Source organism: Urocitellus parryii, chromosome 11 (genome assembly GCF_045843805.1).
Source record: "Urocitellus parryii isolate mUroPar1 chromosome 11, mUroPar1.hap1, whole genome shotgun sequence".
NCBI classification, from domain to species: domain Eukaryota; kingdom Metazoa; phylum Chordata; class Mammalia; order Rodentia; family Sciuridae; genus Urocitellus; species Urocitellus parryii.
In genome coordinates this window covers 121,844,137-121,870,121 of record NC_135541.1, presented here as the reverse complement: position 1 = coordinate 121,870,121, position 25,985 = coordinate 121,844,137, and the positions used below count along the sequence as shown (strand labels likewise).

Genomic DNA, 25,985 nt, shown 5'->3' with positions numbered 1-25,985 from the left:
AGCAACAGGGAGGCACCAAGTAACTCAGTGAGACCCTGTCTCTAAATCAGATACAAAATAGGGTTGGGGGTGTGGCTCAGGGGTGGAGTGCCCCTAAGTTCAATCCCTGTACCAATAAATAAATAAATAAATAGAAGAAGAAGGTAAGCGCTACTGTGGAAGTCGAGAGCACTGGCCATCTCTGGCTGCAGTAATGAATAAGAAAGTGGGCAGGTGACCCTCTGTACTGAAGGTCACTGCAGTGTGTGAGGGTCACAGTGGCACTACTTCCTTGTGCGGCCATAGACCAAGCAGATCCTGTTCAGAGTAGTGGGGTCAAGGCAGAGACAGGCACCCTAACTGTGCTAGGAAGTTGGAGGTGTCTGCAAAGGGAGGGCCCAGGGAGATCCTAGGTCCAGCTCCGTGAGGCTTCGGATGGGGCATACGGGTGGGGAACTGAGGAGGCTGCTGGAGCCCGATCTCTGGGGCCTCTGCAGCCCCAAGCTCAGTATTTATAGGGGAGCCTGGCTCAGCCCAGGCAGCGGTTGGCTTGGGACAGCAGCAGGTCTGAGACTGAGGGATAGGAGACTAGAAGGGACAGTGTGACTCCAGATAAGGAGAGACTGGGCATGAGAAGGAAGAGCCATAAGCTGAGGGTGGGTGATGGCACACACCTGTCATCCCAACCACTTGGGAGGCTGAGGCAGGAGGATCACAAATTCGAGGTCAGTGTGGGTGACTGAGTAAGACCCTGTCTCATAATAAAATAAAGGGGTGGGGATGTAGCTTACTGGTGGAGCACCCCTGGGTTCCATCCTAGGAGCCAGCCCCGGGGAAGGGGGACAGGGAGGCAAGAGAGAACAAACTTGGTATGAAGCTCAGTCAGGCAGCCATGCTTCAAGGAAAAACCTAGCCTCGAAGTGATGGGGAGGGAAGGCGGGGAAATGAAGCGCATCCTTGCTCTGGGGGCCAGGCATGTTGTCCTGAGACGGCCACCGTCCACCTCTCCACGGGTGCAGGACCTCATCCTCAGAGCAAGACTGGGACCAAGGGGAGAAGGACAGGAAAGCAGGATAAGGAAGGGATTCCAGTGGGCAGAGGCTGAGGGTCCCTTCTGGAGGTGTGGCTGGGAGAGGGGCCTCGGGCTTGCAGGGTGGGACCATAGCATCTGGTGGCGCTGCGTCCCTGCAATTGACCGTGTCCACTCTTTTTGCCTGTCTAGGGGAGTCCCCACGACTCAGCCCACCTTCCAGATTGCGGCAGACACCCCAAGAGTTAGGGGTAGGAGGGAGAGCTGGAGAACGCCCTCTCTCGGCAGCAGGAAGCCTTGAGAACTGGCAGCGGGGTTTGAGTCTGGCTCTGCCTCTCATCTGTCACATGATTTTGGTCACATTATGTGTCTTCTCCCAGCCTCAGTTGTCTTACCCATAAAGTGGGGACAATAACAGAAGCCACCCCACAGGACTGTCATTAACAATGACTGAAGCAATAGAGTGAACGTGCCCCCCAGCCCTCGAGAGACCCACAGAGCTGTCCCTAGGATGGCAAACCACACTCCAGATCTGGGCTTGAAATCAGAACTTGCCTGTGATGTTAGGTGCTGGGACAGAGTGGGGTGACACAGGGCTGGCTAGCTGGGCACGATCCGGAGAGGAGCACGAAGCAGGCCCGCATCATGCCTGGTGGGGCACATAGTCCCCACAGAAGAGGACAAAGTCAGTCCTGGAGGTGGCCGGTGGTGGTGATGTCACAAAACTGTGAATGGACTTTGTTATGGTCTGGATGTGAGGTGTCCCCAAAAGCTCATGTATGAGACAGTGCAAGAGGGTTCCAAGGAGAGAAATGGTTGGCTGTGAGAGTCTACACGCAGTCAATGACTTAATCCCCCCATAGGGATTGAGGGAGTGGTTACTGTGGTGGGCGTGGCTGGGGAGGGGGGAGCGAGGGCGTGGCTGGAGGAGGGGGAGCGAGGGCGTGGCTGGAGGAGGGGGAGCGAGGGCGTGGCTGGAGGAGGGGGAGCGAGGGCGTGGCTGGAGGAGGGGGGAGCGAGGGCGTGGCTGGAGGAGGGGGAGCGAGGGCGTGGCTGGAGGAGGGGGAGCGAGGGCGTGGCTGGAGGAGGGGGAGCGAGGGCGTGGCTGGAGGAGGGGGGAGCGAGGGCGTGGCTGGAGGAGGGGGAGCGAGGGCGTGGCTGGAGGAGGGGGAGCGAGGGCGTGGCTGGAGGAGGGGGAGCGAGGGCGTGGCTGGAGGAGGGGGAGCGAGGGCGTGGCTGGAGGAGGGGGAGCGAGGGCGTGGCTGGAGGAGGGGGGAGCGAGGGCGTGGCTGGAGGAGGGGGAGCGAGGGCGTGGCTGGAGGAGGGGGGAGCGAGGGCGTGGCTGGAGGAGGGGGAGCGAGGGCGTGGCTGGAGGAGGGGGAGCGAGGGCGTGGCTGGAGGAGGGGGAGCGAGGGCGTGGCTGGAGGAGGGGGAGCGAGGGCGTGGCTGGAGGAGGGGGGAGCGAGGGCGTGGCTGGAGGAGAGGGGAGTGAGGGCATGCTGTGCATGAGTGCGTGCGTGTGTGTGTGTGTGTGTGTGTGTGTGTGTGTGTGTCTATTTTCACTGGAGACTGGAGTCTCTCCCTGCCTCCTCCGCCACCCTCTCCCTCCAGGATGTTCAGCCTCACCTTCTATGGACTAAGACCTCTGAAACTGTGGCCCTCCAATATACTTTTCCTCCTCTATAATTGTGCTGGTTGGGTCCTTTAGTCACAGCAGCAAAAAAGCTGACTAAGACAGACTTCATACCACTGACTGATTACTTTTTTTTTTAGTTGTTCAAAACATTACAAAGCTCTTGACATATCATATTTCATACATTTGACTGTATACTTTTAAATGGTTCGTTTTATGTATCTTTTACCACAACTTTTTTTTTCTATTCTATGATTGAACCCAGGGGTGCCCTACCACTGAGCTACATCTCCAGCCTTTCTTATTTTTTTTTATTTTGAGACAGGATCCCGCTAAGTTGCTTAAGGCCTTGCTAAGTTGCTGATGTTGGCCTCCAACTTGCAATTCTCCTGCCTTAGCCTCCTGAGTTGCTGGGATTACAGATGCGGACCACCATTCCTGGCTTATCATAATTTTTTCAGAAAAACTTTAAAGGACAAAAATCACAACCTGAACCCAAGTCTACTGTCCATAAGTCTAATGTCCCCATATTCTCTACTTGATGGCTTTTGTGGGTGATGGGGTCAGAAGAAACAAAGCTCTGCTGTACTAAACTGCATTGAACCCTTTAAACCAAAGATAAGCCAAGGACAGTTCAGATCTTTTTCCTAATCCAGTTTCAGGGATTTGGGAAATTTGAATAATAGTGATTTTGCCCTCTTTTCCCTTAAAAAAAAAAAAACAGGAAAATTTCACTTTACCATATTCCTGCCCAGCAAGAAATGAGAATTATCTGAATTTCCTCACTAGTGCCATGCAATATCGATCAGGTACAAGTCTCTTAACCCTAAAAATTCCACAGTGCCTTCCTATTTTCTGAACCTTTGGAGAGTCAATTACCTTTAGCCCAGTTTCAGAATCATCGAGCTCTGCCGTGTGCCTACATGCAGCACCCTTCCTGGCCACCTCAGGCGCAGTGACGGAGATGACTAAGAGAAGACACTGCCTTGGCTGAACTTACAACTGAGCGCTGTTTCTCAATCTGGAGTGTCTATGGAACCCCAATGGTGCAGTCAATGAACCCCATTCAATGGGGTTCAGTAACCTGTGAGAGGACAGACACAGTCCTGGGGGACAGATGAACAGCCCTGATTAAGAACTGCCACCTCTTGCCCGGCACCATGGCCCACGCCTGTCATCCCAGCCGCTCAGGAGGCTGAGGCAGGAGGATCAAGAGTTCAAAGCCAGCCTCAGCAACTTAGCAAGACCCAAAACAACTTAGTGAGACCCTGACTCTAAATAAAATATCAAAAGGGGTTCAGATGTGGCTCAGTGGCTAAGTGCCCCTGGGTTCAATCCCAGGGACCAAAAAAACAAAACAAAACAAAACAAAAAAAAAACTTGCTACCACTGGGGAAAAGATCATCATCAAAAATAGTAACAACAGTACAAAAAATAGGGTGGACCGATTCTGAAAAGGGCGTGACACACACATTGGCACACTCGGAGAAATGCACATTTCTATTAATTGAACAATTGCTTTGGAGAAGCCAGAATCTGCAATCAAGGAGGGAGCTGGAATCCACCACTGTCAAAAGGAATTGGTCACTGACTTAAGTGTCCTGAAAGTTTTAGGATGACCGACCGGTGTGTTTGTAAGACACTTGAAAGTAGTCATCCCTGAACGCTGAGATGTTGGAGCCCAAAGCTGTCTTTTGGATCGTCTACTATTTCAAGTTTAAGGCTGAGTTTGGAGAGTTGTTGGCGTGGCCAGCTCCATTTCTAAGCAGAAAGACAAAGCTGTTAATAGGAGGGACAAAGTTACCTGGACAGTCCCCAACAAGGACCTCCTGAGTGCACGTGATGTCAGTCACTGGTCCCCAAAGTCTCAGCTACTTTCCTTACATTTTTCTTTCCTGGTCACTGAGCCTCCCTCAGACATGGAGTCCCTGAAGGCCCAGAGAGCACCTGGTCCAGTGTGCCCACTCCACAGGCAATGAAACTGAGCCCAGCTGGAGGGAGCAGCCTGTCTGAGTGACACAGCCTTCAGTATCCTAGACCGCCCGGGGCACAAGCCCCTGGCCCCCTCATAGGGGACCCCTGAGGCAGGGCAGGTTCCCTGGTCTAGAAGGTGACATCTGAATGGCACTGGAAACTTTTGAGCCACAAGACCACAGCCCCCCCCCCACATACTTTGCGGCGCCCAAGGCAAGGCCAAGTGGTTTCCAAGGTAACACACACCCAGGTGGCCTCATCTTCAGCCATAGGGAGGAGGAGTGGCTGGTGAGAGACACCTTCCCACTTATAGACCCTGCCGGGGTCTAGGGCAAAGGATACCTCCTCCATCCGGGACTCCAGGAGCCAAGGAAGCTTCTGGAAGCTGTGGCAAAGGCGTTGGCCTGAGAGTCAGTGACGCCCCAGTGGGCTGACCTGGGAGATGTGGGACCGTCCCTCCTGGCTGGGGCAAGTCTCAACATGCCCAGGCGGGATTCTCACACCTGTTAACACACCCTGCACACACCCTGTCGGCAAGCAGAATGAGGCAGGGTGACATTTCCAAGCGACAAAACTGAAAGTTAAATACAGGCAGCCAAGAAACCAGCCTTGCTTCCCCACCCACACGGCAGCCAGCACCAGGCGGAGCGGCGGGCCTTCAGGGGCGGCCGGGCAGGAGGCCCTCTTGGAAACAGATAGGGTTAAACCCGAGAATTTAAATATTTAGCAAGTAAAACCACAGTGTCACCCAGAGACTGCCAGGCTGTGTGGTAACCATGGCAATCCCCGGCCAATAGCAGATCTGAGCAAACAGGTGCTGGGCCTGAGGCGGGCTGGCCAGGGGGTGGCAGGGAGGACCACAGTGGGCAGGGCCAGCTCCCAGGGCAGCCCGTGAGGGCCTGTACACCTTCAGGCGAGAAAAGCATGGGCCAGAAGCCAGCACCGTGGACTTGAGGTCCTTGTCTCGGCCTTTTGGAGATGAGTTTTCTCTGCCAAAGGAAAGGCAGTCAGTCTGACGCCTGTCACCAGGTGTTGTGTGCATTCACTCGTCGGTTCCACCTACACCACGGAGGACTCAGTCTGTGCCAGACAGTCTCTGGGCTCTGGGAGGCACCCGTGAACCAACATGGTCCCCCGGCCGTAGAGCCAGAGCTCCGGGAGGAGAGGTCCCCAAGCAGTAGCACCTCCAGTCCACCGTCACACAGGCAGTGACAGGGTCAGGGCAGGTGCTAAGTCAACCGCTAGAAGGGCACCTTGCTCGGGGACTGGGGAAGCCACAGAGTTCCCTTCCTGGAAGAGGAATTTTCTGGGCTGAAACCCAAAATTCAGGGAGGTGAAGTCAGCAGGCAAGAGGTCTGAGCATCCATGTGGGAACCCTCCCCAAACCGCCGAGCGCTCGACAAGGTGTGTCAATGCCCAGGTGGCGGCCAAAATGTCAGCCTCTGAGCCTCCTTCTTCAAAGGAGGTGCTCCGACTGCTCGGGCCAAGTCGGGGCGCAGCTGGTTTACCCCCTCTCCCTGCCTCCTTTCTTTGCAGCCCCCGCAGGCACAGGCAGGACAGGTGGGAAGGCTGAGGCCAGGAGTCCCCGGGAAGGCAGTCCCCACTTGCAACATCCTGTGTGCTGTGACCCTCCGAGGGAGCACTAATGAACGGGAGCAGAGGGCGGTGTGAACTTGGCAGAGGAAGCCACCATCTGGAACTTCCTTGTCAAGCTCGACACCCCTACAGGATCAGAATCACCCTGGCTCCCTCCTGCTCCCCTCTGATGGCATCCAGGTTAAGGAGAAGACGTCTCGGACCCAGCTCGGCCGAAAGGTCTGCCTGGGGCCTCCGGCTCTCCAGAGCTCCACGAGGGTCATTCAGATCCACCAGCCAACAGCCAGAGAGACCTGAGGAAATGTCGACCCGGTGTCTGCAAGGACAGAGCCTCCATCTCCCCCTGGAAGACAAGCACAATTCCTCCTCTTCTCCCCGGACTCACACCATCTCCCTGGGGAACGGGCCTCATCCCGTCTAGGAGGAATGGGCCGCACGCTCCCTCCTCATGGTCCCATGGAACCCCACACACCCTCCTGTTCAGGTACTCGCGGCTCTGGGTCAAAGTGGATCCAGATCTAAGATGAGCAGCCTCCAAAGGCAGCAAGGAGTTGGCTCTGGATTCCCGACGCCCGGAACAAAAGAGTCCTCCCATAAATGGTTGTCGAGTAAATAAACGAAGGCCCAGGCTCATCGTTTCTATGAATCATATTAGGATCAACCTGCTAATTTAGAGAAGCCAGTTCAGAACTCTGCAGTTCCCGTGCCAGGTCACCTTTCAGGCAAGCTGGGGATGTAACTTGAGCCCACTTGTTTTACAGGGAGAAGGAAGAGGGAGCCGAGCGGGATTCAGCCCGAGCTGCTCTGCCCACCCCCGGATGGGAAGACCCACCGGCCGGTTTAGCAAAAGGACCTCGAAGCCCCTGGACCGGTGACACCTCCTGCTCAGGAGACACCGTATCTCAGTGACAGCACATGACATCCACCCAGGGGGACGCTGGGCTCTCCTGAACAATCAGGCCCCAGCAGGCGAGCATCTTTACCATGTGAGCTGTCTCTTGAATATAATTTATGTCCCATAATTTGAAGTAATTTCCCTGTCCGCTGAGAACTCTATTGGTATTTAATAAAAATATCCACTTTTATAACCTAGTAAATGAAAAGTCTCCCCCACCTTTTTTCTTTTCTTTTTTCTTTTTCTTTTTCTCTTTTTTTTTATCCCTTGAGTTTCAAATTCATGACATGAAGGCTCATTTCTTGTCGCTATCAGGATTCTGTCAAGTCTGAAGAAAACTGAAGAAGCTTCTGCAGACTTACGTTGGATTTTTTTTTAATACTTTAGTTGTAGATGGACACAATACCTTTATTTTTTTATTTATTTATTTTTTTGTGGTGCTGAGGATGGAACCCAGTGCCTCACACATGCTAGGCGAGTGCTCTGCCACGGAGCTATAACCCCAGGCCTTACGTTGGAACTTGAGGGGATCAACACACCCAAAAAAGAGTAGATACACCTGCTGATCTCATCCACGTATTTTTTTAATAATGTTTTTTAGTTGTGGATAGACCTTTATTTTATTTATTTATATGCAGTGCTGGGAATCGAACCCAGGGCCTCACACATGCCAGGCAAGTGCACTACCCCTGAGCCCCTGCCACAGCCCCTCTTATCAACATATTTTGCTTTTATTTCATTTGTTCATTTTGGTACCGGGGATCAAACTCGGGGGGCACTCAACCACGGAGCCATATCCCCAGCCCTTTTTCATTTTCTATTTTGAGACAATCTAGCTGAGTGGCTTAGGGCCTTGCTAAGTTGTTGAGGCTGGTTTTAAACTTGCGATCCTCCTGCCTCCGCCTCCTGAACCACCAGAATTCCAGGGGTGCACCTCCAAGCCTGACGTATTTTACTTTTAATATGTCATCACAAATTGAAACTGATGACCTACAGAATTTCTACCCAGGCACTAGACAGTGTGAACTCTGCCACAGTCCACATCCCCAGGTCCTCAACCTGGGGCACTCCATCCTTCCCCACCTAGATGCCCCGTGTGTCTCCTCTCCTCTCAGCCGGTTCTTGCTGACATTCAGTAGACACATGGGGTCTCTCCGGTCTCTGACGACAGACCAGTCGCACCTCCCTCTGCACAGTGACCTCTCCAGATGCTCCTCTGGTCCTCTCCTCTCACTTGGTCCCCTTCCCTGACTCAAGTCACACCCAGGGACTGCTCTGCTGTGCCCAGCGACTTCCCCAGGATCTAAAACAGAGGACACAATGTGTTCCCCGTGGCCTTCCCTCCTGTGCACAACTGCTGGTCCCTCCTTCTTGTCCCTCCCGGTCTCTGTTTTCTTCACCTGCATTTTGCATGTATCATCTGGTTTGATCTGCCCAGCCACCTGTGTAGTAGGCAGGACTATTATTAACCCCCTTAAGGAGGGATTAAGTGACTTACACACTGTACCCACCAAAATACAACAGACAGCGTGACCGGAGTCCAAGATGGGTTGCTCTGAAGTTCATATTGTCAGCCGCCTGCCAGCCCTCCAGGATGGCTCCAGACATCAATCAGAGCCACAGGGTCATTCTAGGTTGCCACCCCCTGGGGAAGCCACAGTGATTTCAGGGTTTCTGGCCTGGAGAGTTGGGCTCCCGTCCCGGGCTCTGCACAAAGTAGACCCTCATTAAATACACGCTGAATGAATGATGGGGCTCTGTGGGTAATCAAGAGCAGGAGCAGGCAGGAGATCAGGGGAGCAATAAAGATTTCAGAGCTTTATGTGTTGAGCCAGAGACGTGCCAGTGGCATCTAAAATATGAGCCTGCAGCCGGCTCTGCTGAACTGGAAGCTGTTGGTCATAGCCCAGCTACAGGAGGGAATGGGCTCCCCAGGACCGCATGGTCTTCGGTCAAAGTTTTGGTAAATAAACAAAATGCATTGTTTTGTGTTTTCATTTCTTTCCAGGACACAAAGGGCTGAGAACACCAGATGCCTGAGTGTTTGAAAGCTCGGCTCCAGAGCTCCAGGAGAGGAGGAGACTAAAGAAGGGCAGGGGGACCATCCTCAAATGACAGAGGCACTGTGTGGGAAGCCAGGTGCCTTCCTTCCCTGCTCCAGAGACAGCCCTAGGGTGGAGGGCGAGTTCTGAGAGTCCAGATCCCGCGGTGGAAGGGCAGACTTTCAGCCTGGCGAGGCAGTGCACACCTGTGATCCCAGGTACTCGGGAGGCTGAGGGAGCAGGTCACAAATTCAAGCCCAGGCTGGGCCCTTAGCAAGGACCTGCCTCGAAAACCAGTAAAAAGGACTGGGAATGCAGCTCAGTGGTAGAGTGCTTGTGTAGCACGGGCAAGGCCCTGGGTTCAATCCCCAGTGTTGCAAAAAGAGAAAAAAAAAAAAGAGAATGGGGGGTGGGCGGCTGGGGCTGGGGCTCAGTGGTCCAGCACCTGCCTCGCAGGTGTGAGCACTAGATTCGTTCCTCAGCACCACATGAAAAAAGTTTTAAAAAGTCCCTAGCCTTTAGCTCAGTTGGTAGAGTGCTTGCCTCACACGCACAAAGCCCTGGGCTCAGTCCCCAGCACCACCAAAAAAAAAAAAAGAAAAAGAAAGAAAGAAAAAGAAAGAGTTCATAGCCTTTGAAGGAAGCTGGGGACAGGGGTGGTGCATTTTCCGAAGCCACTTTCTGCCAACTGATGGGAGAAGCTTCCCCAAGAGTCAGCTCCTGGTCAGGGGAACACACACAGAGCCTGGCGGAGTCCTGCCCGGGGTACGGTGGTCCAGGATCCAGGGGTTGCCGATGTGATAGGATGGAGAGGTGGGGTCCTTAAGAAGTGGCTGGGCCATGAGGGCTTTCCCCTTGTGAATGGGATTAAGGCTCTTTTGAAGAGGCCCTCAGGCAGCGTTCAGTCTCTCCACCTTCTGCCTTCCACCACGTGAAGACACAGCAACAGGGCACCAACTCGGAAGCAGAAGCAGCCCTCCCTGGACGACTGAGCCCACTAGTGCCTTAATCTTGAACCTCCCAGACTCCAGAACCACAAGAGATAAGTATCTATTCTTTACCAATTACTCAGGTACTTTCGTCATAGCAGCACAGACAGAGAGTAGAGAAACAGACCAGTGGCGCACGCCTGTAATCCCAGCAGCTCGGGAGGCGGAGGCAGGAGGTTGCAAGTTCAAGGCCAGACTTAGCAAAAGGAAGGCACTAAGCAACTCAGTGAGACCCTGTCTTTAAACAAAATACAAAATAGGGCTGGGGACGCATCTCAGTGGCCAAATGCCTCTGAATTCAATCCAGGTACCAAAAAAAAAAAAAAAAAAAAAAAAACTGTTCTAGAAGGTACTACCCCACCCCTAGCCTCAAGTATGTGCTGGACCAGGGCCTGGGGTCCATCTGGAGCTGGTTTGGGGGAGGAGGAGCCATGGTCATCTAGTCCCTACTAAAATAACGAGCAATTGTTGGGATGAGGAAAGTAGTGAGTATATTCTTAGCAAAAGCCCCTGACATCACCCCCAGGAGGTGCAATAGCCGCCCACTGCCCTCGGCAGCCTCACACAAGCACAGCTGGTCTTTTCTGGGGAAGGTGTTTCCAAGCACTCTACTCTGAAGACCCTCTGTCACCCACACTCAGGACAGCTCTTTCCTCCACTCTCAGGAAGCAGGTCCCCAATAGCTGAGCAGCCAGACCTACATCAGGGAATTACAAAGTTGGTAGGACCTAGGACCCCTAATTAACAGACAGGAAAACAAGTCCCAAGACCAAAAAGCCAAGGAATGACAAAACTAGCTTTGGAAATGATGTTCATTTATTTATTTGTTTATTTAGGCGCTGGGGGTAGAACCCAGGTCCCACGCATGCTAGGCAAGTGCCCTGCCACTGAGCCAGGCTCCAACCCAGACCAGATGTCTTCAATCCAGCCCTCTTTCATTAAAAAATGTGCTACAAACACCTGCTCCTGGTCAGATACCGCGTCCCTGGAGATGATTAATGATCTCATCGACGCTGCAGGGGGAAGAGAAAGACACAACACAAAACTACACTGTGCCAGTGGGTGCCTAGAAGGAGAGAGATCTCCCTCCCGTCGGCACCCTGGGCCCGTTTCCTTCGCATCCGCCTCCAACGGGAAAGGATGCAGCCAGATGCAGAGAAGTGACCAAGAAAGTAGAGACAGGGGAGCGGGTGACTTCCATCACCTGGGGTGGGTGCAGGTGGGATAAGAAGCTGGGTCCTAGGGGCTAAAACTGTGGGCACGGAGGAAGCCAGCCAGTTGTGAGGACAATTGTCACAGTGACCGTTCAGCTGGGCCGGCTGGCACACACGGTAAGGCCTTACTAGAAGGAGTGGGGCAGAGGTGACAGGATGGGGACAAAAGTTCCCATTTTGTGAAACCCCACTATCCATAGCTCCCAGCCCCGTTAGGAGTTCAGCAGAGCAGGTGAGGTGACTGTCCTACTCCAAGTGGGGAAACTGAGGCCCAGAGAAGTTGTCACCAGCCCCAGGTCATTCAGTTAGCTTAAGTGTCTGAGTCAGGATTCAAAGCCACTTTGTTTCTTCAAATCATGAAAAGTGACCCAAGAAGCATCATCTGCTGCCTGTGGTTGGGGATGGAGCAAATCACCATGAGCTAAGGGCGGGGCAGAGGTGCCCACTAGGGGCTGTCCTGCTAGCAACACAGTCCTGCCACCAGGGCAGAGCTGAGGTCCCACGGCAGCTGGGCCGGATCGGGTCTGCAGGCCCAGGAATAGGAGCAAGGACTCCAGGAGAATCCGAGGAAGGACCCGGCTCTGTCCCGCCCACTCCCTGAAGCAGGAGGAGGAAGCAGCCGGCCGACAGGACACAGTGTGGAGTGGACGCCAGACATGCTCCTCTTCCCCCTCCCTGGCCGCGGTTGAACTGAGTCTGATGATTTGCCTTTTCTCTTTGTCTTCTGTGGCACCCTCCCACAAGAGCAGGGTGACATACAACAGCACAGACTCCCAGAGATGAGGTCTCCCGGAGGCTGAGGGACCGTCTGGATCCCACAGCTGGTTCTGGGTGGGGAGCTGGCCTGGATCGCACAGTGGCCATCCTGACCTATCTTGGTTCCTTAGCCCCCGTTCCCCCCTGCCCATCCTCTGGCTCCCTTCTGGAATCTACTGCACAACGGTCTGGGTTAAGTCCACCCACTTGTCTAGTCTGGACTCCAGAAACGAAGCTCCTTGGGGTCTGGACTCCCACCCGCAGAGCACAGCTCCAGCCCAAGCACCTAAGACTCTCCGGAGGCTGAAGAGTGCAGCATCCAGAATCCCCTGGTCATCAACAGATAGGAGCCTGGCCCACGAGGCATGGAGTCAGAGCTTCTGCACCCCTTGTGGCCAGAGCAGCCCCGACACCCCGGGAGGAGCAGGACCAGGAGGTACCTCCTCTGCCTCTGAGCCACCGCTCCACCCCAAGACACGAGAACCACAGGACCTAGGTTTGCACAGTGTGGCCAAACAACGACACACGGCTTTCTCCCCACCCTCCTCAGTCCGTCCTCAGAATAACCCAGAGAGACTGGAATAAAACCCTCACGCTCCCGAGGGACAGACCAACCCCACCAGGTCACAGAGCTGGCAGGCGGCACGCTGAGAGAAGAGGTCGTGGCAGAGACTCAACCCCAGTTTTTCAGACTCTGAGTTCTGGTCTTCATCCATCTCTCGCCTGCCGCCCAGATGTGAATCCATCTATGCTCCTCTGGCCAAAGGACCGGGAGGGTTTCCAGATTCACATCCACATGAGAAAGAACATCTGGAGACTTCTGCCTGCCCGGGTCCACAGCAGAGCAGATGGGCTTGCAGGGCGGGGTGGTGGGGATCCATTATCATGACAGGTGGCCTCGGGCCCTGTTCCCTCCTCTGACTCTCCCAACCCAGGTGGACTTCCCACGTCAGCCAAGTCAACATTTTTCTGGGTGCCACGTCACTCCGGGGCTGAAACAGGCCAGCTTGACCACATCGGACTTCTGTCTGTCTGTCTGCCAGCCTGGTGTCTGCAGGGGAAGTGTCCATACATTTAGAATGCAGACTCCCCGCCCGTGTTGAGTACAGAGCACACAGAGACCCGTCTGCCTGGCTGAGGGTTTTCATCCATCCCTGATTATGAAGCCATGTGTCTGCCCCGGAGGCCCCCAGATGAAGAGAACATCGCATTGTCCTAAAACCATGGGGCTGCCTCACAATGCCCTCCCCCTCCAGGGTCCAAACCAGAAGAGAAGAGCTAAGGTCCTGGACATTGCGTTGTAAAGGCACACAGTAGCTCTGTGGCAGGGAGGACCGGCTCAGCCCCGACCAAGGCAAAAGGATGGGCCCCTGCACGAGGCGGGAAGGCGGGCACCTACCTGGACTTCACGGGTGTGATAGGCGATGATCAACCCCAGCAGGATGATGGTGGATAGACTGATAAGGCATTTCAGGGCCAACGAAAACATGGAGTCCTGCAGGAGAGATGGAAAGAGAATTAGGGAGGCCAGGAAAGGCGTCTCGCTTTATTCTGCAGTGGTACAAAGGGGAGGAGGGACCATCACCAGTCCCTCCCGGGAGCAGGGTGGGCCACAAAGTTCGCCTGAGCCACCAAAGAGCCTTGGACTGTGCCTGGACCTGAAGTCTCAGCAGCCGCCCAGCTGTCCTCTCCTTCTGAGGGTGAAACCATATTTGCCTTCCCAGATGAACTCCACTTGGGCCTGGTGCATGATGCTTGCTATACGTGGCTGCATCCTGTTTGCTGATGTGCTATTCAGAATCTTTGCTCATGCTCGTAAGTCCTACGAACGTGAGCCTTTTTTGTGTGCGGCTGTTATCTGGCGTGGGCATCGGTATCAGGCCAGTTCGGGTCTCCGTTTTCTCTTCACAAACTGAACTAGAGGATTGCTGAAGTCCTTTCCATCTCTGATAATGCACAGTTCTTTAAGGAATGAATTAAAATGTCCTGGCAAAGACTCCCGTCTCCTGGCTGGGGCCAAGGGCAGGGGAGGGAGGCAAGAGAAGCAGACGAACTGCCGGAGGGAGAAGTGGGGTGAGCAGGGGAGCAGGGGTGGGTCTGAGGCAGGGGAAGGCCCTTGGGGGTCCCTCCTGCTAGGGCTGGGGAGGGGTGGCCACGTGGCCTTCACTGCACCTTTCAGCAGCAGGGTGACCTAGAGAACCTGGGTCTTGGCTCAGGAGCATAATTTCCTGGGCCAATCTGCTGGGTCCAAATCCTAACACAGCCACTTGAAGCTGAGTGACCTCAGGCCACTTGTATACCTCTCTGCACCCAGTGGCATCATGTATAAAATGAGCAAATATCATTTCCTACCTCACAGGGCCATTGGGGGGAAAGGGGCAAGTATACGGAGAGAACCCACAACCAAGCCTGGCTCGGTCAGTGCTGGCCACTATTTCTGTTTGTTGACGTTTTGTCCACAAATGAGAAGCTGGGTTAGGATTTGGTGCTCTCCTGAGCATCGGGAGTCTGGAAGGACAGTTGGCTCCAAGTCCCAAAGGAAGACAGGAACACAGCCCTGAGCAAGAGTGGCGGTAGGTCCTGGCAGCATTTCCAAGTGCTCTCAGTCCTGAGAGGTGCACGCCACCTAGGAAGTGAACGGCCTCTGTCCTCAGGGACTGTGACTAGACCCAGTGCAGTCTCCACCACAGTTGACAAAGTGGTTTCACCTGTGCATCCTCACAATAGCCTACGGCCTTAATTACAGGTGGAGGCCCAGAGGGGTGAGGGACCCTACGCCAGAGTTCAAAATCAGGACCTTGACCTCCAGGCACTATTCCCCCTCTTTAACAGGACACAGGAGAAAATGTGAGACATTCTTTAAGCAGCTTAAGACAACAAGGGACCACAACATGGTGAGATAGGAGACCTCTGTTCTGGTTTTCTGTAGCACAGCAGGGCAACCATGATTATAGCCATCTAGGATGTGTTTCAAAATGAGTAGAAGAGTATAAAATTCAGCCATAGAAATTGTAATGTTTAAGGAGAAAGAAATGCTCGTTACCCTGATTTGATCATGACACACTGAGTATTTGTGTTGATATCATACCATACTCTGTAGACATGTGTAGATCTGTCTCAGTGGAAGGTGTTTTGAAGATAGATGTGATTCATTGCCAAGTAGGATCTAGAGAATTGCTAGGAGAGGTCAAGCAAGCGCAATGTCACTGTGGACAGGTCAGAGAAGCATTCAAAGGCGGCTGTGACAGTGGGCATGGTGGCACAGGCCGTAATCCCAGTGACCAGGGAGTGTGAGGCAGGAGGATCACAAGTTCAAGGCCAGCCCGGGCAACTTAGCAAGTCCCTGTCTCAAAATAAATAATGAAAATGGAATCGTAGAGCACCCTGGGTTCAATCCCCAGACCCCCCCCACACACACACACACACACTCGACGGAGATCTGCAGGATTAGGTAGCATTGTCCCATACAGCAGCCACTGGTGTAAGAGGAGGGCTTGGGACTTGGACCTAGGACTCTCAGATGCCCACGTCTGCGCTCTCAAGCCATCCTCTGTGGGCTGAGACGGTGAAAGCAGACCTCACTGGTCTCTGTCAATCTCACCATTTATTTCTTAGATCCGGGGTCAAGGCCCACTTGATAGTTAGGACCCATGAAGTGACCTTCTTGCTCATCTGTTCACTCTTACAACGATTTCAGCCACTTTTCAATGGTTGAGCACCGTCTACGTACCCAACAGTGTACTTCACACTGTAGGATGTGCCAGAAGTTTCTCGTCTTGCTTATATACAGACTCCAACTTTCTACCCTGCATGGGGCTGTTCAGCTGTGGGGAAGGTCCCCAGTCTGCATCGTGGTACAGAAGATGGTCTAGGGCGGGGGGTGCAGCACAGAGAGAGAGCACATGCCTAGCAAGCTGGGGTCCCTGGGTTGGATCCCCAGCACTGCAAATGATAAAACATGAAAACGAAAACACAACAAAAAGATTTTTCAAACAGAGTCCAGTTTTCCTTTAGCCTCTTGCGTGTTCTACAGTCTGATGAAGAGCGGCTTGCTGTCACTGTCACTTCCTGAGCACATGTGTCTCAAGGGGTGCAGGTGCTCCGCTGGCACAATGTGAACACAAATCAACAGAACCCAGTTCTGCCTTCGAGAAGGCTCTGATCTCTAGAAGCCCAACTTGATGCTGGAAGTACCCCCTTCCACCCCCAGATACAGCTGGGGCTCAAGAGAGCAGGAAATGAGTTCAGAGATGCTTGGACTCTGTGACCACAATCCTCCCCGCAGGAACGGCCTGGGGAGAGCTCACGCCGGCTTCCAGCCAGAAATGGACCATCCCCTTCATCTCAAAAGGGTCTGAAAGCATCTGGGGAGCATCACGCCTACCCCAGGAAAAGTTGGGGATCAGCTGCACATCCCCGCCTCTAATTTATTTCTGTTGGCAGAAATGAACTGGAATCAGAATCCAAGTCTATTTCCATCGTTTTTAGAGGAAGAGGTGAAGGGAAAGGGGCCAGATACCGTCTCCTCTCCTTCAAGCCTCTTCCATGTGTCCTAAAACTTGAAGGCTTTCCATGAAAAGGCAAAACTCCATCTGCTTCTTGGTTTTTAGCCGGTGCCGCCTCCTGGGCCGGCTCCATCTTTGCAGGGACCAAGCCGTGAAATGGATCCATGGAGATGCTTGATACTTTGCAGATCTCCTTGCATTCCCCATCACACGTCAATAAAAAAAAAAATAAATAAGCCCTCCCCCTTTTTTCCTATCGAGAAAACGTGTCGAAGTAGTCTGGCTGGACCAGAAATGTTTTTTATTTGCTAAGATGTTCAATTATCATCTTTGCTGCCTGGACTCCAGTGAAGCCTAAAATTGATAGGGTTCTTTGGGCGATAGTAGCAGCACAGGCCCTGCTAATTAGCTGCCATACACCACATGGTGGGGCGCCTGCCACACCTGCTGGGCCCCGACTCTCTCCTTTCAGGACTGAAAAGAGACTCCTGATTCCGGGAGGGAGTCCTGTAGCCAGCTGGTCGACCTCTCTCCTCTGTGACTCAGCTCTTTTCCCTGACAATGATAATCCCTCACCCTCAAGGATGCATAGGGACTGTGTCCCGTCTGATGAAAGTCATCATTTAAAGCCATTGATTCCTAAAGGCCCAAGAATATTCAAGCGGTTCGTTCCATCTCCGCGCAGACAGTGATGAAACACTCGAGAGTCACTAAAAGACACTTCTATAGAAAATGTTTGAGCCAGACACGGTGGCACACACCTGTCATCCCAGAGGCTCGGGGGGCTGAGGCAGGAGGATTCAAAGTTCACAGCCAGCCTCGGTGACTTAGTGAGGCCCGAAGCAACTTAATGAGACCCTGTTAATAAATAAAAAAATTAAAAAGGGACTGGGGATGTGGCAAGTGGCCTCCGTGCCTTGAGTGACTGTAGGAGTGCCCGGGAGCCGCGGCCCATCCTGGGGTGGGGAGAGAGGAAGAGAGACTGCGGATTCCTAAACGCCATTTCATTTACTGGTTGCCCATTCGGTGCTCTAACAGTAACTGTTCTCAACCCACAGCGGGAGATTATACGACCCTGCCAAGTGGAGCCAGGGGCCTCGTGTAGCCCTGGGGCTGAACTGAGGGTTTCCTATCCACCTCAGGTGACACTGTGGCTTCACAGCCTAACCACGACATCACACCGCGCAACCTCCCTAACCTATCTGATGCTCTGGGTACGAGAAGAAAGTGCCCCCCATCCACGTGGTCCTTGTTCTGCTCCAAACCATGAGCCAGGGCGCTACAGATCTGTGACTTCTCAACGATGACAATAATCTGTAATAAGGGAGTGTGACAGAGGCCTACCATGCCAAGTGGGCATCATCCGCCCATTTTACAGAGGAGGAAACGGAGGCTCCAAGAGGTTACATAAGCTGTCCAAGGGCATGGCCAACAAATGGCAGAGTCGGGATCTGAAGAAGTCGGGTTTTACCCCCAGATCTATCTGCCGCCAGGCTCCGAGCAGGGCCCCAGCACCCAGCTGGCCTCCACGGGCTCTGCTGGCCCTCCCATTTCTGCAGTGAAGCTTCTCAGATCTGCTCCAGTCCTTCCTCCCTGGAGGCGGTACAGAGTGTGATGGAGTGTGTCCCCTGCCGCGGAGCCAGCCATATAAATTGCTGTCTTGGCCCGTCTTGTAGCTTCCAAAGACCGGCCAAAACCGTAATGATTACAGTAGATCTTCCCAGAGACGGTGAGGTTCTAAATATGTTTTATTGTTTGCAGCCTTGGAACCCACAGAAAACTCGACTTGCAGACTTGACTGAGAAGAGAGTGTGTAGGCTCCTTCCCTGACCAAGCCGATGCCCTCTGAGTGTGTGTGTGTGTGTGTGTGTGTGCATATGGGGTCCATTCAAGGTTTCTGTCACTGTTTCCCCAAAGGGAAACAGATGATAATGTCTAGAATCCCTACTTGCTGAATTAAGGTCCGGTGTACCTTCCTGACATCTCTGGGTTTTGTGAATTCAGTTCAGGAAATGATTGATTTAGAAATCTTTTCTGTTTAATAAGGTCAACTTTTCCTTCAGTTTCATGGAGAGCTTCCAAAATTGATTGACATTCGGCACCCGCTTAATTCTGTGGTTCTGCAAGGGTTGTCCTAATTAGACACTCTTGCTAATTAATGCTGCACTCGGATTAAGCCAGTCCCTCCTGTGTGGGCGGGGGAAGGGACATTCCTGGTAGCTGTTCTCCAGGGAGACCTGGATCGGGGCTCTCTCGCCAGCCCACAGCGGGGGGCCTTCCTCCGCCCTGTGCCTGCACCGCCCTTCCTGGGACCTCAGCTTCTCATCTTTCCCCCTAGGTCCAGCTCCCTGATTTCATCTGTGGTCATGGACCCGCCAGCCCCCGCCGAGCCACCTCCCCGGGGCTCCTACAGGAGAATCCTATTGGAGGCACTCAGGCCCGTAATGGCTCCGGCCCTCTGCGTCCTGTCTTCCTGAGAACGGAGCAAGCAGGCCTGAGAAGGAGGTGCCTGCACCCAGCTGCCCCAGACAAGAGGAGAGCCCTGCGCGTGGCTTCAGGGGGAGCCGTGGGCCGCAGCCGCCTCTGGTCAAGGCCTGGCCTCGGACAGTCACTTCACTGTTCCACACCTCAGTCCCCCGCGGGAAAGACTCTGGGACTAACTGTTCCCTGAAATACGGTTGCGCACGATGGGCCATGTGACACACACAGGTAAAAAGGGACATTCCAAACGTTAATTACTTCTTAAATTAACCCCCCTCCCGCATCTCCATACATGATGAGATTGTGGATATGAAGATCAGCCACAAAACCCACCGACGCCGTCGGCTCCACAGACCATGATGAGGCTCCTATTTTTAACCATGGAGACCAAAGAGGGGTGGTGGTGGTTGTTGTGTTTGTTTTTGTTTTGTACTGGGGATTGAGCCCAGGGGGGTGATTAACAACTGAGCCACACCCCTAGCCATTTTTTATATTTTATGTAGAGACAGGATCTTGCTGAGTTGCTCAGGGCCTCGATAAGTTGCTGAGGCTGGCTTTGAACTCGACATCCTCCTGCCTCGGCCTCCCAAATCTCTGGGATTACAGATACGTGCCACCGTGCCTGGCTCCAAAGAGGGTTTTTGTCATCTCTTCCTTACACGGAATTTGAAACCAGCAGGCCAGAATTCAAATCGTGTATTTGCCACTTATTAGCTACATGACGCTGAGCCACTCTGGGCCTCTGATTTCCTTCTCTGAAAACCAGGAATCCTCAGATGAGATGGAGACTTACAACCCACCGACGTCGGAGGCTGCATGTGAGATAATGTATATTAAAACCAAAACATATGGGGCTGGGGTTGTGGCTCAGTGATGGAGCCCTTGCCTAGCTGGTGTGAGGAACTGGGTTCGATCCTCAGCACCACCTATAAATAAATAACATAAAGGTCCATTGACAACTAAAAAAATAAAAGAAAAAGTAAAACGTCTTCTTTCTGCATGCAAAGAAATGCTCCCATTCTTCAGTGGCCAAATACCCTTTCTCTTTCCACACAGATCCCAGGCGGGAAATAGCTGGTCCTCGGTCCCGCGCTGCTAAATACACCTCCAGTATCAGCATTTGATGGTTTCAACAATCTACAAAGATACCTCCAAGCATTTCAGAAAGACACCTTTGACCGTCTACAGTGGGCCAAACGTTCCCCTGTTCATCCACCCACATCTCTCCCCGGAGCCCTGTGAGTCCAGACACGGCGCGAGAGGCCGAGGATTCCCACCCCCCACCCTGAGCCTGCTGAGCCTCAATCTTGCGCAAGAGCTCCCAGAAGCTCACCCCAGGGGCTGCCCCCTGCACCACCACCCCCGCCATCACACCCCACACCTCTCCCCAGGGCTGGGTCCTGCCCCAGTGCAGGGCAGCAAAGAGGCAGGAGGGTCCCTGAGGACCAGTAGGGCTGGAATAGTCACAAATGGCCCAGAAGCAGACTGCCCGGGAAGATCTGCAAGCATTTCCTCTGGGCTCCTGGCTGGCACGTGGCAAGGACGAGAGGAGGTGGCCCTGGACAGGCAGCTGAGTCTCCCTCCATCCCAAGAGTGACAGGAGGCCAGCAGCTGACCCCGTCTTCCCCCTCAGACGACTGTCCACAGTGGGTCCCTAAATATTAAATGTCGATGCTTGAACGAAGGGAGCAAAATCTAGAGACTGTCAAGCAGCTGACCGCTTCTATCCTGAAAATCCGAATTCATGAAAACTAAAGGAGATGATGCCAAGAACCACCGACGGGCGGGGAACAGAGCTCAGAGGAGAGCACGGCCCCAGGTTCAGTCCCCGCCACCAGATGACGGACAGGGACCACGCACTGGCCATGGGTCAGGCACCGCATTCACCATGTTATTTCCTCAAAACAGCTGCATGGACCCGGGGTGCAGGTCAGGGCTCCGAGGCCCAGCGAGGATGGGCCAGTTGCCCACAGTCCCTGGGCAAGGAGGAGGGAGAGGCTAGATTTGAGCCCGAGAAAGACTGACCCAAAGACCTGCCCTCTTGCAGCTGAGGTCTGGCAGGGAATCTTGTGGCAATTCGGGAAGCAACAGCCTTCCTGGCTGGCACCAGGCCCCAACTGTGTCACCATGAAACCTCAGTGGCTTAGCAGCAGGGGGGACAGGGCTGGAGGCCTGTGTCATGGCTGCAAGTGTGGCCCAGGCCTGGTGAGGCACGGGGGACAGACGGGAAATGCTGGCCAAGTGAGGGGAGCTAACGGTCTCAGAATAAAACTCACAAAGTGACTTTGGCCTGGGGCACTTCCCTGTGGCCTTCATCTTTGTCACTTCCAGATGGAGGTGGGAGCTGATGTCTGAGGGACATCATGCAGTTAATAACAAGGACATTCAGGTCTCAGCGGAGGGTGGCCTGGTGATGTTTAGGGCAGCCAGCGTGAGGACCAGGACACCAATTAGGAGGAAATGATCCTCCCCAGGCCCTGCCTCTCCCACGGTGCCACCGAGGCCCTGAGGAAAGCAAGAAAAGGTCACTGGGGAGACCACTGCTCCCAAAATATCCAGTTGCCCGGGTCACAGATGTGCGCCACTGCACCTGGCTGGCTCTGACTTTTCCACTGGTCTGCCTTTATTTTTTCTCAGGTGCTTGGCCAAACAAATGCCTCTGTGAAGTCCTGATCTAGGCTACCACAGGCGTCTATGCCAATTTTCTCACCAAGTGAGCCCCACACACACAAAGAGACACACAGGGATCTCATAGAAGTGTTCAGACCACACCCAGAGGCCCCCTTGGAGTTCAGCTAGTCCCCACCCCTCATTCTACACGAGGACTCTGAGCCCAGGGAGGCTGGCTTTCCCCCCGTCAGATGGCACCCTGTTTTAGAGCAAACCTTAGAGCCCAGGCTTGGGGCTCCCAGGCCAGCGTCATAGGGGCAGGCAGCCCCGCCCATCTGGCTTTCCTACCACAGATGCGAAACTCCTCTGTTCTCCAAAAGTCTGAATCCCTATCCTGGAAGTCACCTTCAGATCTGTCACCTGCTCACTCTGGGTCCTTCTCCAACAAGCCATCTGTGGCCGATTATCTTCCATCTTCCCCCGCTTGTGGGAGCGAGTGCTCTCGGCCAGTCTCCAATCACACAGCTGCAGTGGTGTCAGAAAACCCCCACTGCCCGGCACAGGGGTGCACACCTGTAATCCCAGCGGCTCGGGAGGCTGAGGCAGGAGGATCGCAAGTTCAAAGCCAGCCTCAGCACCTCAGCGAGGCCCTAAGCAACTCATGGAGACCCTGTCCCTAAATAAAAAAATGTCTATAAAAGGGCTGGGAATGTGGCTCAGTGGTTAAACACCCTTGGGCTCAATCCTTAGTCCCAAAAAGAAAAATAAGAAAATCCCTTCTCCAGCTTGATGACTGCATTCCTGCCACCGCACATCGGGTCTGAAGATGCCCACACCACACCTTCACCTCGGAGGTGCCTACAGAAGGTCTCTTGTCCCAGCCCCAGTACTCCTCCTGCCAGCTTTGGGGTGCGGTCCCCAAACCCTGACCCTCATCCACCCTCCAGGTACGACTCAGTCCTGCCGGAAGACTGCAAGCACCCACTGCTCCCTCTGCCAGGGTCATCCTCCCTGTATTCCATCCAGATTGCAGAAGTTCCCATTTTCTTAAGTGTTCTGGACTATTTAAAACAAATGCGTGTGCTTGCTGGATGGCTTGCTCTGAAGCTGTTTCCTTTTCTCTTATTAAAACCTCTCTGGCCCCCAAACCACTAAAGCAGCAGGAAATCGATCGGCTCTGCAGAGAGCAGTGAGTCCCCAGCGAACAGGTTCCCAGCCTGACCAGCCCAGGCCTGGGTCCACGGTCCCCCGTCCCTGCTCCAGTCATCTGCCCGTCATCTGCCCGCAACATGCACACAGGATCCCATCTTTCCTGCAGGATCCGTGGTCAGCTAATTACGAGGAGCTGGCCACGTTCATCTGCAGTGAAATGAGGCTGTGGATTTGTACCACCTGACAGCCACACAGGAACACATCTCCGTATTCATGACACAGCCAAGCCTGCGCAAATGGCAGACCCCGCTCCAGCTCGACCCCCTCTCTCCTCCCGAGACCCCTGCTCCTACCCGTCTGCACCAGAAGCCGCTGAGGCACCGATGCCACATCACACCCCCCATCTGTACCTCCCGACTGCGTGGGAGAATTCCAGGTGGAGAACACCGACCACTCCCCACCTGGGAGGCAAACCCGCTCCCGTCCCCACTCTGGGCAGAACCGTCCCTCGAGTCTGGCAATGTTTGGGCCAAATGAAAATTTCAAGATCCCCAGAAATCACATATGGTGAGAGAACGAGAGCCTGGCAGGCCCCGCAGACGTCTCTGAAGGCTGCTCCGGAGTTTCCCACATAAAGACCAGCCCCGTCTGTCTGGGGGCTTCTGGGAGTTGCTTGTGTTCTGGGGGCAGCAGTGTCTCCCTTCTCCCCCATCCCCACGGTCCTGCCAACCAACGTGAGGCAGCGCGTCCTCCCCCAGCGTCCAGCCTTGGCTGGAAGGCAGCTCATGCAACCCCCCATCCGACAGACCAGGAACCCAAGGCCCAGAGAAGGGCTCCGTCCCTCCCGAGGCCACACCCAGGGAGAGCCCTGCCCTTGGTCCACCCAGGCTCGGCTGGCCTTTCTCCCAGAGGCCCATGCTTCCTGCCGCTGTCCCCAACCCTCGTGGAGAGGGCCAGACCCCAGTCTCCAGCCTCTGCAGGATCTCGCTTCAGGTTTGAAAAAAAAAAAAAAAAAAGGAACATTTCCATTTCTCCCGTGGCTCGTTCAAGGGCAAATCGGGAGAAATAACAATCCCCTTCTCCAGGTTCTCCATCTTCCTTTCGCTTAAAAACACAAAAGCTTAAACATAAATACAGGGAAATGGTCTGGAAAAATAACCAGTTGGCACGAAACAATTGGCATCTCAGCGCCGCAGAAGGAGTGGAAACTCTGTGTTTCAGAAGCCCGGCGCAGCGTCGCGTGGTTAACTCCTAACCATTTGGCACCGGCCCTTCAATTGTTGGGATGTGATGGATGGTGTTGATAGAAGAGGTAGAGACCAAACACGGCTATTAATAGGCTGGACGCGGTTACTTTTAGAACCTTCCCCTCACACACACAGGTTCTCTGGCACCAAACCCTTGCCAACCTGCCTACCTTGTGTTTCGAGCACCATCAGTGCCAGCCATGTCACTGGGCCTCTCCGAGAAAGCTCACTGGAGGGTCCAGAAGGTCCGGGCCACAGGCCGGGAGGGCAGAACCTCGAGGGGTGGCAAGACCTGAAGTCCCTGCCTTGTGTCCAGACCATCCACAGCCCGGGAGAGTCCAGGAATCTCTCGGTTCCTACATGGATTCATTTTATCTCCTTCCTTCCCCCAAGAACTCGAGGCCTCCCCAGATCAAGGCAGCAGCTCAGTCCCCCTTGATTGGTCCCACTTCAAGCGGTTTTAAGGCAGGAGGGGGTCCCTGGTGCCCCGCTGAAGGGCACTGCTCCTGGGAACCCTCCAGACACAGACTCTACCAGGGTTTGCTGAGGGCCTGCTACGTGACAGACCCTGAGTCCATCCACTCATTTCCATTTAAGATCTCAAGTCATCCTCCCAAAAAAGAATTAGTGTCCCGTCCAGTGGGGACACTGAGGCACGGGGCGGTTTATATAGTTTTCTGAGATCACGTAGCTTGGAGGTAGAGAAGTCAGACCTGAAGCTCCAGCCTCCTGATGGCCCAAGACAGACAAGCCCTGGGCACAGTCCCTGCTGAGACCTGCATCCCATTCTCTCCACGGATGTGAACACCGGCTCCGTGGAAGCACCCCTCTGAGCTCCGTCTGTTCCCCCAGCCGCAGCGCTCCTGATCCTGGTTCTCTGTCCTCTACTTGCCTGGGGTCAGCCACTGGGAAAGCCAGGCCGTGGCCTACCGCCGAACCACTCGGCTGCATCACAGTCTCCACATCCATGAAGTGAGGGCAACACTCCTGGATCCCAGGGCTGTCATGAGGCAGAGCAGACAACCAACGTGAGAACGCTCGGTAGCTGTCAGCATTCCCACGCGCTCAGTGCAGGCCACGAGTAGGCGACGGGACATCCCGGCTACCCGGGAGTCATTAGTGCATGTTACCTGGTGGAACTATCAACATGATACTCTCAAAGGGTCCCAGTTGATCCCCCTGTACATACAGCATTTGCTGACGTAAGGTCTGAGGGAATTGGGGCTCCTCCCTGCTCTTCTGCCCCCGTCTCCCAGCTTCCATACCCCACCGTGGTGGGCTGCAGCATTACCTCCAGCAGACCTTCACTCATCCTGCCCCAGCCGGGCTCACGGACAGGCATCATTTTGCCAAATCAAAGTAATTATTAGTAGACACTATTTTTAGCAAGTCAGTGTCAAAGTGCCTGGATTGATTGCCATTATATGTCACTCCTTTAAGGTTTATTCCATCAGTGATGGACAGTCGCAGTCATGGGCCCAGCCTGCTTTAACCCTTGGTGGCTTGAATTTCTCAGCACAGAAAAGCCTGTACCCGTGGAGAGGGCTGATTATCAGAACACACTTGCCACTGATTCATTGTGTCCTGGACGTCAGTTTAGGGCTTTCCTGTTTACAACGCACTTTTATGCACAGTTTCCTATTTGATCCCTGGGAGATAGGGAGAGCCACTCCCTTCTCACTGACATAAAAACTGAGGTGTGACTTATTTAAGCCATCACCCAAGGTCACACGGGAAAGCCCCAGTTCTTCTAACACTCTGCTGCCAAAACATTTCCACGTCCTCTCCACAGACCTGCGGGTGTGACCTGCATGAGAGCTTGGGATGTGACCCTGGGGTCTCTGTGGTCTAGCACGACCCCATGGCCAGGCATATGGGACAG

At 54.0% G+C, this 25,985-nt stretch overlaps 1 protein-coding gene across 2 annotated transcripts in view; it reads right to left on the bottom strand.

Moving 5' to 3' along the window:
• Positions 1-25,985, bottom strand: part of Kcnn3 (potassium calcium-activated channel subfamily N member 3) — a 153,266-nt gene that overhangs the window by 95,101 nt on the left and 32,180 nt on the right. For both annotated transcript variants that reach the window (XM_026404893.2, XM_077803644.1), the window contains exon 2: positions 13,508-13,603. In XM_026404893.2, coding sequence (XP_026260678.1) covers positions 13,508-13,603 — 96 coding nt within the window. The remainder of the gene's footprint in view (positions 1-13,507; positions 13,604-25,985) is intronic.